A 12,668-nucleotide genomic window follows, 5' to 3' on the forward strand; every position below is an offset into this window, starting at 1 on the left:
ATTCTTTCTTTCACAAATCACAGAGCAAGAAAAATAGAATCAAAGAACAACTATTTTTTAAAGCAGTAAAAGGACAAAATAGCTCAACCTGGAGCTTTTAAATTTATCTCTGAGTACTATATGCTAATTAAAACTTATTTATAAAGACGTATAATGAGGTATAGTTGGCAAATAGGTTAAAATTCCCTTGTAATCTTAAGGCTTGCAGAAACTTGACAATATTTACTATGTGTAATGACTTTAGATTTCTTAAATAATCATCTCAATTAAGAACAAATTGGCCAATCTGTAAATACTACATCCCCAACTGCATCAAATCATTGGCATTATTGTACTACTGAAAGTTTTTGTGATTCTTAGAAATCAAAATTGAGTTCATTTTGGCAACTATTTGTTATATGCTCTCAAAAATTTCCAAAACACCTACATGGATTAGGTATCTCTATCCCAGTATATAGTTATTCTGTTATAAATTCTAAGTATAACTGTATTTTGAAAGAAAATATGCTTATAAATAATACTGTATAGAAAAATGTATGTAAACTTTTTAGGCTTTTTAACATCATTCTACAAGCAAGAATGTACTGATTCATCTGGACTGCCCAATCAATTTTTTAGAAAACATGATTTAAAAGTAAAATCCAAGTAAACATCAATTTGAACCAAGTAAACATTTAAAAGTAAAGGTTTAAAATGGATATATCAATTGATTAAAAAATACCTGAAAACCTATTCTAGCCCGGGCCAGATGGCTCGGTTGGGAGCATCATATCATCCCATATGCAGAGGTTGCTGGTTCCATTTCCAGTCAGAGCACATACAGACTGTCTCTCTCTCTCTCTCTTTCCCTCCATCTCTCTCTAAAAATAGTAAAATAAAATTTACAAGAAAAAAAGCTATTTAGAATTCTTCCTTTGAGGATGTTAGTTACCCTTATAAACCTTGAAATTCAATCCAGCTCAGTTCAAGCAATTTAATAGAGTTGAATCAAACCTTTAAAGAACTTTATAGAGTCTCTTTGACCTTATATAAATAAGGAATTTTAGAGTCATAAAGACTTGAGTTTGTTTTGTTTGGGGGGGGGGGGGTTTGGTATTTTTCCAAAGTTAGAAGCAGGGAGGCAGTCAGACAGACTTCTGCATGCACCAGGATTCATCTGGCATGCCCACCAGGGGGCGATGCATCTGCCCATCCGCGGGAGGATGAGGCCATGGAGCCAACCTCAGCGCCCAGGGCCAGCTTTTGCTCCAATGGAGCCTTGGCTGTGGGACAGGAAGAAAGAGATAGAGAGGAAGAAGAGGGGAAAGGGTGGAAAAGCATATGGGTACGGCTCCTGTGTGCCCTGGCTGGGAATCGAACCCAGGGCTTCACACACCAGGCCAACGCTCTACCACTGAGCCAACCGGCCAGGGAAAGAACTGAGTTTGAATCCTCGTAATAGTTTGAATCTGAATGCTAGGATATATAAACCATATAGTAGTTTGAGTGACCTTGGGAAAACTACATAATCCCTCTGTTTCTTTGGTTGTTGTTAAATGACAGTTGTCATACTTTCATCAGGGTAGAGGGGTAATAAAGATTATATGCGAACCACATAAATTATCCAGGATGGTTTTAATAACTTTAATTTTTATGAAAAAGTTATAAAAAATAAAAACTTTCCATATCTACACTAGATATGTAAACACTGCACAGATTATTTTTATCTTTTGTAGAAGATGAACTGTTGACTTGAAAGTAAATAACATTGTCTGGCCTGTGGTGGCACAGTGAATAGAGCATTGACCTTGAATGCTGAGGTCGTGGGTTCAAAACCCTGGATTTTTGCCTGGTTGGGACACATATGGGAGTTGATGCTTCCTGCTCTTCCACCCTCTTTAGCTCTTTCTATCTCTCTCTCCTCTCTAAAAATTAATAAATAAATAAATAATTTTAAAATAAAGGAAACAACATCTGAGAAAATAGTTTAAACCAGATTAAGCTTTTGCTTACATTTCTTGTAAAATATCTAAAATACCACCACGTAGTAATTTTAATGTTTCATTTTAATTTCTTTCAAAGTTAGCTTTACTTAGTTTCTCAATGAAAAAAATCAAAGAATTTATTTGTAAAGGTTAAGTTTATTATCGCTTTTAAAATTCTTGAATGGCCTGACCAGGCGTAGGACTGGGATGCCGAGGACTCAGGTTCGAGACCCCGAGATCACTAGTTTGAGCACTGGCTCCTCTGGTTTGAGCAAAAAAAAAAAAAGCTCATCAGCTTGGACCCGAGATCTCTGGCTCGAGCAAGGGGTTACTTGGTCTGCTGAAGGCCCACAGTCAAGGCACATGTGAGAAAGCAATCAATGAACAACTAAGGTGTTGCAACAAAAAACTAATGATTGATGCTTCTCATCTCTCTCTGTTCCTGTCTGTCTGTCCCTATCTATCCCTCTCTCTGACTCTATCTCTGTAGTAAAAAAAAAAAAAAAAAAAAAAATCTTGAATGTTTACATACAACTGAGGGTATTAAAAGCCATCAGATGGTAAATGTTTAACCTCTGCAACAAAGGGTAAAAAAATATTTGATATTTGATACAGAGTTTTGCTGTGGCTCAATTTTAACCGTCATACAAAGAGTTAACTGAACCAAAATCAGGGGAGGTAAAGTAATAATGGCAATAAAATGTAATAAATGATTACAAATATTTTACTCTTGAAAATGCGTATTTTAATTTGAACTAACATAAAGACACCTCTCTTCACATACACACAAATTACATTCTACTACCCAGTTATTCAAGTGAAATGGAATAAATTTAAGGGTAAATTTTCACAGGTGTGGATTAGAGGTTATAGATTCAAAGAAACTTTTCAGTTCTATACACAAATCATTCTATTTGTTCACATTGTGCAATTACAAGCTTTGTGAACTTTGTTTCTCCACACTGTTCTGTGCTTATGGGTTAAACAAAGTTAATGTGTATAAACCCAGTCCTGTAAGATTTGTAATTCTTACCAGAGAAACTGCCAAGTACTGTGAATACTTTTTACATTTCAGGACTTAATATTTTAAAAATTATTATGATATGTAAGTCATGTTTACTAAAAATCTTTATATTTAAGAGTGTAATTAAAAAAAAATCACATAGTTTTTGGCTCAGTCTGAAGATGTCACATTTCTTTCAAAAGAAAATTTTTTCTATTTACAAAATAATTAAGAGATTTCTAGAACTGATAACCTAAACCTTCGGTGGAAATTAAAAATCACACATGCAAAATAGCATCAAAATTCTATTATAAAGACAAGTATCCTTAAGTTAACAAGTGACTTTAAATGTCTACAGTTCCTTTAAAAGTATGTAAGGGACATTTTTCTTTTGCTTGAAATACCCGTGCCCTTGTTTTTCCACAATAAAATAAGGTTATTACACTGTTGGGTTTTTGTGGGAAGGGGAGAGGAGGGAAAGGTGGAGAGAAGTATATGATGTCCTTCCTACCTGATGATAAATTTTACTATGATAGTTTTTCTTTTTTGTTTTTTGGTTGGGCTTTGTTTTTTGGTTGTGTGTTTGTCTCTGTTTGTGTGCACAATCGCCTGGGGAAAAGAGGGGAGAAGGGGGGGAGGTGTAATGAGTAAAATGACAGTTTTTGAAGTCTGTAAAGTCTACCTTGGATCAAATTCAACTGCACAAACTCCACAAGTCTACGGATTTGCCTAGAGCTACAAAGAATAAAAATCAGGCAGCACCGCCCAACTTCAAACCTACTAAAAACGTGTAGTGAACTTAACCTTTACTCACTATTGTGCTTAGGAAGTAGGCACACTAGTTCATAGAGGAAAAACAAAAACAAAAACCCCAAGTTCCTCATACCACTGTCCTGAAAAAAAAAAGAAAGAAAAGAAAGCAAACCGAGTGAATGCATTATACTAAATAACCTCGAAATCGCATTAAGCTGCCACTTACATGACACTCACTTTGGCACGGGCACGCACCTGTCTGTAAAAACATACCTTCTTCGCTCTAAAGGCAGAAGCCCAGTTAGTAAATAAAATATTAAATTCAAAGTGTTAGCATTTTGATTGCAAACTATTCTACCTGTCAGCGTAATTCTTTCGTCTGAAGGCACCGAGAGGACTTGGCTTTCACGCATTTTCAAAGCGCCCAAATTTGGAGAGGTGCCCTGCGCTCCCGTCACTCCGGGGGGTGTCCCAACGGCGCGACCCTTCATTCCAAGGGACATCAGGCGTCCTTTGTACATCCACTTCTGCAGCTTCTTGACTGTCACCGCGGGCGGCTTGAGGAAGGGGAGTACCTCCTGGCCGCCTCCTTTGCTGCGTATCACAGGGGACCCCGCGAGATCCCCGCAAGTGATTCCCGGGGAATGGCCAGGGTCCTTGGAGTGGGGACTCAGGAGGCCCAAGGGCGCCGCAGCCGGGGCGCTGCCTCCGCTCCAGCCGTCCATCCCGCCTCCACGTGGCGGGGGATCGTCCGGGTCTCCGCGCGCGCCGCACCTGATCCAGCTGTCGCTCGGCCACCGCTGGATAGGAGTGGGCTTGACACCTATCCGGAGGCTCTCGAGGCTTCTACTGCAGGACAGACGCATCCAAGGAGTCCGCAGGCGGCCTCCACACGACTCTCTCGGAGGCGACCAGGGCGGGGACACCTGCTGCCAAGGGTAGCCCCGGCCTCCCCGCTCCCAGACTCGGGGTTTGGCTCCGCGGTCCGCAGCGCCGCAGGCGGAAGGCGGCTGGCCCAGATCCCGGGCTCCCGCAGGGCTGTCGCGCTTTGCCCAGCCCGGCCGCGCGCCCGAGTCAGGGGGCAGGTCGTGCATAGCCTGGATCAGCAGATAATAGGCCTCTCGCAACTGGGTCCGCAGCCTGCCTGTCTCCAGGCCGCCGCCCTCCGCCCCCGGGGAGGAGCCCGCCGCTGGGGGAGGCAGGGGCCACCGCTCCGCCCCCGCCCCCTCGGGTTCGGGCGCGGACTGGGAGCCGCCGGGCAGGTTCTCGTAGTAGTCGGCAGCGTCCTCGTCGCTGTCCTCGGAGTCCGGAGCGGCGCACACAGAGGCGCGAGCGAGCCCGCGGCTCCGAGGGGCGGCCACCTTGCCGCCGTCCTGCCGAGGCCCGAGCAGCCCCGACTGCTCTGGATGCCGTCCCGCGCCCCGCGCCTTGGGACCCCTCGCCTGTAGCGACGGCGGGGGCGGCTCCAGGCCGGGCCCCGCTCCGCCGCCGTGCTCACCTAGGGGGCCGGCCAGAGCACCCCCGGCCTCTTCCTGGACAGTGGAGGAGGCCGCCACGGCAGCTGCAGCGGCCACCCGCAGCCCGAGTGCCCCGGCGGCGCGGGGCCCTCGCCTCGCCCGGAGCCTGGACAGCGTCCTCCTCAGAGGGTCCGCCATCCCCTCGGCCTCAGGAACCAGGCTCGCCTCCGCCTCGGGGAGAGCATGGAGTCCCGCTCGGGAGAAAGCGGCGCCCGCGGAGGCGGCGGCGGCTCCCCATGACCAGCGCGGGCCCTCGCGGGCTCCTCACATATTTGGCATAACTCTGCCGGGGGAAGGGGCGGGGGAGGGCGCGGCGCGCAGAGCGCATGCCCCGGAGCTCGGGCCGCGACGGGGCGCGCGGGCTCGGGGCTGCGCGCGGGCTCGGGGCTGCCGGGCTGCGTGCTCGGGTGGTCCTGCGGCGCGGAGCCAGCAGGAGGGCGGAGCAGGGCGGTTGGCGAGGGTGAGCTGAAGTACATCGAGGGGAGGTTGGGCGAGCGCACCGAGCCAGGGAGTGTTGTGGGAAGGCAGGAAAAAACGAGATGAGTCTATCTAGGCTGGTGGCTGCAGAGTTTTGGTTAGGAAGACAGAAAGAGAAAGTGCCCTCCTGGCTGCCACCCATCGTCTTCACCATTCTCCCTATTGCCATCATTGCAGGAGCAAGCCCTAACTTGAGAGAAAACAAAGACCGCTTTGATGGGCAAAGTATGAGTACAGGTGTATCTCAATGCCATGTGTTCTAGAAACATTCGAATCATTTTATTTGCACAGAGAGCTGGCTTCTTCAAGGAAATCTGCAGCGATTCCTTTTCAATTAGAAAAAATTGCCTTACCTGTAGTGGCGCAGTGGATGGAGCCTGCACCTGGGATGCTGAGGTCTGGCAACTGCAGCTAGCTGCTTCCCACTCTTCTCCCCCTGTCTCGCACCGTCCTTTCTCCCTTTCTCTCTCTCTCTCTCTCTCTCTCTCTCCCTCTCTCTCTCTCTCTCTCTCTCCCTCTCATCAATAAATAAAAAATATTTTTAAAATAAGGAAGACACTTGAGTCTATGTAAGCACAATAAATTTTAAAAAATAACCCATTTGTTCAAAAAAAATCACCTTTGGTGTCTCTTTAAAGTCTTCCCCCCCAAAAAACAGTTCATGCTAACACAAAATTAATTCTGACATCAACCAAAACTTGTAAAATGGAGCCACAAATGTAATGTAGTGCCCTTCCATCACTCAGATAACACGTCACTTTTATTAAAGCTGGGTTGAGGAACAATTGGATTGAAACTGAGAAACAATGTCATTTGGAAATACCAGTTTTCTCAGAGACATATTCTATGTAATGGTTGTAAACTATAGTACCTCATGTTGGAATCTGTGTTGCATCATCCCTGATTTCAGTAACATCTTTTTAGTGTTTATGTTAGAAAGGGCCTTTGTCTGGGAGCTCATGAATGTATTCCTAAATCCTAGCACCATACTTGAACGTAGTATGTATTCAAGAAATATTTATTGGATAAAAGCTTGCATAACTGAATAAGAGAATTTAGCTTTAACTTACCCTTTCCAACTATCTTTTTCTTTTTTTGACAGAAACAGAGAGAGAGAGTAACAGAGGGACAGATAAGGACAGACAGGAAGGGAGAGAGATGAGAAGCATCAATTTTTTGTTACAGCACCTTAGATGTTCACTGATTGCTTTCTCATATGTGCTTTGACTGGGGGGCTACAGCAGAGCAAGTGACCCCTTGCTCAAGCCAGGGGCCATGGGGTTATGTCTATGAACCCACACTCAAGCCAGCAACCCCGCGCTCAAACTAGATGAGGCTGCATGTAAACCGGCCACTTTGGGTTTCGAACCTGGGTCCTCTGTGTCCTAGTCTGATGCTCTATCCACTGCACCACTGCCTGGTCAGGCCCAACTATATTTTTCTAAGTTTTTACCACCCCCCTAATCCCCACCAAGGTCTCCAGTCTCTAACTGCTTTGGTTTCTACTTTTATAGTACCTGGTCTTTGCCTTGGAATATTTTTATATGTATCTCTATTTTCAGAAATCTTCCTCATCCTTTAAAATTCCACACAACTGCCTTCTTTATAAAGTTATATCTATGATCTCCCAGATGGACACAATCTCACATTCTTCCAAACTCCAACAGTACTTTATTCATACCCATACATAGTATATTTATGGTTTTTATTTGTTCGTTTTATACAAAACATATCCTATCTCCTATAGAACAAAATTCATAAACTCCTGAAGGGCACAGACTACTTATAATTGACTTTTGTATTCTCTACAAAGTATAAAGATAATATCATACACTAGATAAGATAAGTAAATATTTTTTAATTAATGTCAACTTTAATTTGAAGGAAATAAGTAGCTTTAATTTCCAGTCTATTGCCTAACTCTCCACCAGACCATACTGTGTTAGTGTTGTTTTAAAATTCTTTCAGTGATGGAGAAAAACACAGTTTGTTAAATTATCTTAATTCTGATCTAAGAAAATACCATGAAATTTTATATTATAATTTGCATATATTACTATTTATGGTTCTACACTATTTTTGTTTCATGGAACCAAAGCTATTTATTAAATAGTGAATGCATAAAATTATGTCCCAGTAAAATATTCCCACAGGAAATGACTGATAGTAAAGCTGCCAATAATAGTGTCTATAAACACAATTTGATCTCTATCTCAGAAATTGTTTCCATTCCCACTCTTAGTTGCAAGATCTTTTTATTCTTTGTGGTTAATATAGCTGTTAAGACTAGAATAAGTTTTATATATGTATGTAAAAATGAATAGAAAAATAGAACCTTGAAGTTCTAGATTGAACTTTATTTCTGATTCAATTTGTCACCTCCTTGAGTTCAGGAGTTATAAAACACAGTCATCAAAATAAAACACTGTGCATCTGACCTTTGTTAGCAGAGTTGATAGAGTGTTGACCTGAAATGCTGAGGTCACTGGTTCAAAATCCTGGGCTTATCCCGTCAAGACACAGGGGAAGCAACTACTGCAAGTTGATGCTTTCTACTCCTCCCCCTGCCTTTCTCTCTCTTCTCTCTAAAAATCGATAAGTAAAATCTTTTATAAATAAATAAATAGTCCTGACCATTTGGCTCAGTGGTAGAGCATCAGCCGGGCGTATGGAAGTCCCAGGTTCGATTCCCAGCCAGGGCACACAGGAGAAGTGACCATCTGCTTCTCCACCCCTCCCCTTCTCCCTTCTCTCTACCTCTCTCTTCCTCTCCCACAGCCAAGGCTCCATTGGAGCAAAGTTGGTCCGGGCGCTGAGGATGGCTCCATGGCCTCCACTGCAGGTGCTAGAATGGCTCCAGTTGCAATGGAGCAACACCCCAAATGGGCAGAGCATCACTTTTGGTGGGCTTCCAGGTGGATCCCAGTCAAGCGCATGCAGGAGTCTGTCTCTCTGCCTCCCTGCTTTTCACTTCAGAAAAATACAAATAAATAAATAAGAAAACATTATGCATTGTTCTAGGCATTACTCAGAACTAGTCTGATGCTGCACAGCACAACTGAACTGAATACCACTTTAAAGCTGCGACTGCCTAAACCAGGCATGGCCAACATATGGCCCACAGGCTGGATCCGGCCTGCGTAATGAGTTTATGTGGCCCGCAATTAAATTTTTAATATTCTCCACTACTTTAAAATCTCAGCTACTCAGAAGTAGAAGTGTCTTTGATTATTGGAAATCAAGATATTTAAGAAGATAGTGATACGCAGAAAAGAATTCTGTGTGTGACTAATCTAGGGTTAACTTCCAATAATTGGTTGAATGGATTCGTCATACTTCTTTACTTAAAAAAAAATCATTATAGCCTGACCTGTGGTGGCGCAGTGGATAAAGTGTTGACCTGGAAATGCTGAGGTCGCCGGTTCAAAACCCTGGGCTTGCCTGGTCAAGGCACATATGGGAGTTGATGCTTCCAGCTCCTCCCCACCTTCTCTCTCTCCCTCTCTCTCTCTCTCTCTCCCTCTCTGTCTCTCTCTCCTCTCTAAAATGAATAAATAAAATTTAAAAAAAAAATCATTATAAAGGTTTACAACTTTTGTACTCTTCTGTACTTGATATGAACTGTTTGATGTTTAGCGGCTATGTGAAACCCACATTCTTTTAGGCAGAGTTTGCCAGTGCGCACCCAAGGTCAAACAATTCATTATTTTTGTGGTCAAGTGTGCTGAATCAACTGGCATTGAAGCATAGACAATAGCTGCAGTTGATAACTGAAAACGTGTCCAGGCTGTTTGTAAAACGAAATAATTGTTTTATTTGCAATATAACCCCTTCAAGCTCATTCTATTAATTAAATTGTTTTAATTGTGATACAGTTTGGATATTTATATGGTATATAATTATGTTTTTACTAAAATATATTTTTATTAAAATAATATTGTATATTAAAATTTTTTTTACTCACATTTATTCATAAACAAATTATATAATAAAATTTTGTTTACTTAAATGAATCTTTTTGTATTTAACATTTTTTAATTTTAATATTTCATCCAGCCTGTGAAAAAGTTTTCTTTCTAATCTGGCCCGGGGGCAAAAACTGTTGGCCACGCCTGGCCTAACCTGTGGTGGCACAGTGGATAAAGCATCAACCTAGAACACTGAAGTTGCTGGTTCAAAACCCTGGGCTTGCCTGGTCATGGCATGTAAGAGAGTTGATGATTCCCACTCCTCCCCCCCCCCTCCTTCTTTCTCACTCTTCTCTAAAAAAAGGAATTTTTTTTTTTTTTTTTTTTTAGTGAGAGGAGGGGAGGCAGAGACAGACTCCCACATGTGCCCCTACTGATATCTACCCAGCAAGCCCACTAGGGGGCAATGTTATGCCCATCTGGGGCCCTTGCTCTGTTGCAACTGGAGCCATTTTAGGACCTGAGGCAGAGGCCACCGAGCCATCCTCAGCACCTGGGGCCAACTTGTTCTAATTGAGCCATGGCTGCAGGAGGAGAGAGAGAGAGAGAGAGAGATGTAAGAGAAGGAGGGGTGGAGAAGCAGATGGTCACTTCTCTTGGGTGCCCTGACCCGGAATCAAACCCAGGACATCCACATGCTGGGTAGATGCTCTACTATGGAGCCAACCAGCCAAGGCCAATGAAAAAAAATTTAATAAATAAAAATAAAGCTGAGAATGTTCTATCATATAAATTCACAAGTTTTGAATATTTTTGTCAGAACAGAAATTAGTAAGGCAGCATGACACTTCTTTTTTTTTTTAATTTTTTTTTAATTTTTTTTTTTTTTAGATTTTATTTATTCATTTTAGAGAGAAGGTACACAGGGAGAGAGAGAGAGAGAGAGAGGCAGAGAGAGAGAAGGGGGGAGGAGCAGAAAGCATCAACTCCCACATGTGCCTTGACCAGGCAAGCCAGGGGTTTCGAACCAGCGACTTCAGCATTCCAGGTCGATGCTTTACCCACTGCGCCACCACAGGTCAGGCAGGACACTTCTTAATAACCTTAAAAATGCAAATTCCACTTTTCTGGATGTGCATTACTCTTCAATAAGAAGTTTATTAAAAATTTCATTCTAAGAAGACAGTGCACAGAAAACTTACATTATACATATTATAATTAAGGCAGTGACAAGACAAGAACTTAAGCTATGCTTGTAAAATCCTTTTTGTGTTTTAATAATTTATGCCCTATTCCCTGAGCTCACTTTTCATATATTTCTCATCAACAGATACCTATGAAGATTGGATTGAGCAGGGATACACTTCCCAGTGTTTGCAATTGTTTCTCACTGACTTGGAAATTATTTTGATGCCCCATGAATTAACAACTATGTGTCGGCACTGTCACAAAAGATGAAACCACTATGGTATAATAGGGCTCCAGTAAGGCAGGGAGCCAAACTTGACATGGGGCAGAACTGACAATCTAGAAGGTGAGGGGAAGGAAGGGCAGGTTGAAGCAAAGGGCTAAGTTTAAACAGTAACAGAAGGAAAATGTCTAGGTATGTTATGGTGGTTTTCTAGGTAATTAGAGCACATTTCTGTCTCATTGCTGCTCAGTTTTCCACTATACACTTAGTGGAACCAAAGGCAAGTTTAACTCTTAAATGTCCAGTTCTCTCTCTAACCTGCCTTTTGGGATCCTCTGGTGTAGTAGTAGACCTGCCTGATCTGCAATGCAGTTCCATCAGTATTGAGTAAAAAGTGCTGCAGGCTAACGCTGCCCTGAGAATCAAAGACGACATGTCCTCAATACAGCAAATCTTTTCTGCTCATATTTTCATAATTGACAATATATGGCAATTGACAACATTCCAAAATTCATCCCACCCCTAACCAAAGTGATAACAACAACAAAAAAGGCTTTTGCTAAATGCATATGTATTTTCTAATGTTTTAGAAGTATAATGTTTAGAATATTCAGTGATATTTCATATTCTCTTATTATATATTTACAACATGCAGGGTACCTTGCTCAAGGTCACCATAATAAGGGGAGAGGAATTTGAACCCTGTCTATCTGATTCCACATCTGCTACACCCCTGGCACATTTCCTCGAGTAGAAAAAAGAGAATTGACACTTGCTATAATAGCACTTGCACTGACTTGAGCCTTCGTTTTTATAAATTATTTAGTTGGCTACCTATCAGAAAAGAGTTTAATATTTCATGAGCTTTTGTGAAATGCAGCCAAACATTGGAAAGCTGTTTCTTGAACATTTCAGTGCTTCTCGGGCCAGTCCTCTTGAACGGTGTTAAAATTAAATCTTAGAATATATTCCCATTTGACAGTAAATCTATTCATATTTAAGCCATGATGTGAAACTGCATCCTGTAGATGTAGTCTAATTTTAACAGAAGGACAAACTACTATTAAACATCTTAAAGACATAATATATGCATCCTTATAACCATAGGAGCTCTTAAATAAACCTCTTTCAAAAGTAAACTGATGGTATAGCCTGTCTTTCCTAAATGACTTGTACCTCATGGTAACTCATGGTTGGTGAAAGAAAGTTGCTCTCTTTCAAAAATTGTCAATCTAATTAAAAATTGATAGAATATCACCATTTAGCACCCTAATAATGGATCTAGGCAAAAACTATCCATGGTTACTAACAGCAGAAAGATATAGACACAATCTGATGTTACATAGCCTCTGATCAAGCACATATCACAACCTATGAGGTGTTACCACAGATGAACCTGAGTCTAATCAGCCTCAAGATCTGATTACCAATTTCTAGGAATTTCAGAGAACAGTGGAGAACATAAAATAACACCATGAGAATGTAATGACAAAATCCAGACTATGGTTAAAAAAAATAAGAGAGGGAAAAAAAATAAAGAAAAAAAGAAAGAAAGAGAGAGAGAGAGAGAGAGAGAAAGAAAAAGAAAGAAAGAAAGAAAGAAAGGGAAGGGAGGGAGGGAGGGAGGAAAGAGAA

At 42.0% G+C, this 12,668-nt stretch overlaps 1 protein-coding gene across 2 annotated transcripts in view; it reads right to left on the reverse strand.

Annotated features, from left to right (window-relative positions):
* SYDE2 (synapse defective Rho GTPase homolog 2) overlaps positions 1 to 5,508 on the reverse strand; it is a 46,103-nt gene extending 40,595 nt beyond the window's left edge. For both annotated transcript variants that reach the window (XM_066376685.1, XM_066376686.1), the window contains exon 1: positions 4,079 to 5,508. In XM_066376685.1, the coding sequence (XP_066232782.1) occupies positions 4,079 to 5,375 (1,297 nt within the window). In that variant the 5' untranslated portion in view covers positions 5,376 to 5,508. The remainder of the gene's footprint in view (positions 1 to 4,078) is intronic.
* Between the last annotated feature and the right edge of the window lie 7,160 nt (positions 5,509 to 12,668).

Source organism: Saccopteryx leptura, chromosome 3 (genome assembly GCF_036850995.1).
Source record: "Saccopteryx leptura isolate mSacLep1 chromosome 3, mSacLep1_pri_phased_curated, whole genome shotgun sequence".
Lineage (NCBI taxonomy): Eukaryota > Metazoa > Chordata > Mammalia > Chiroptera > Emballonuridae > Saccopteryx > Saccopteryx leptura.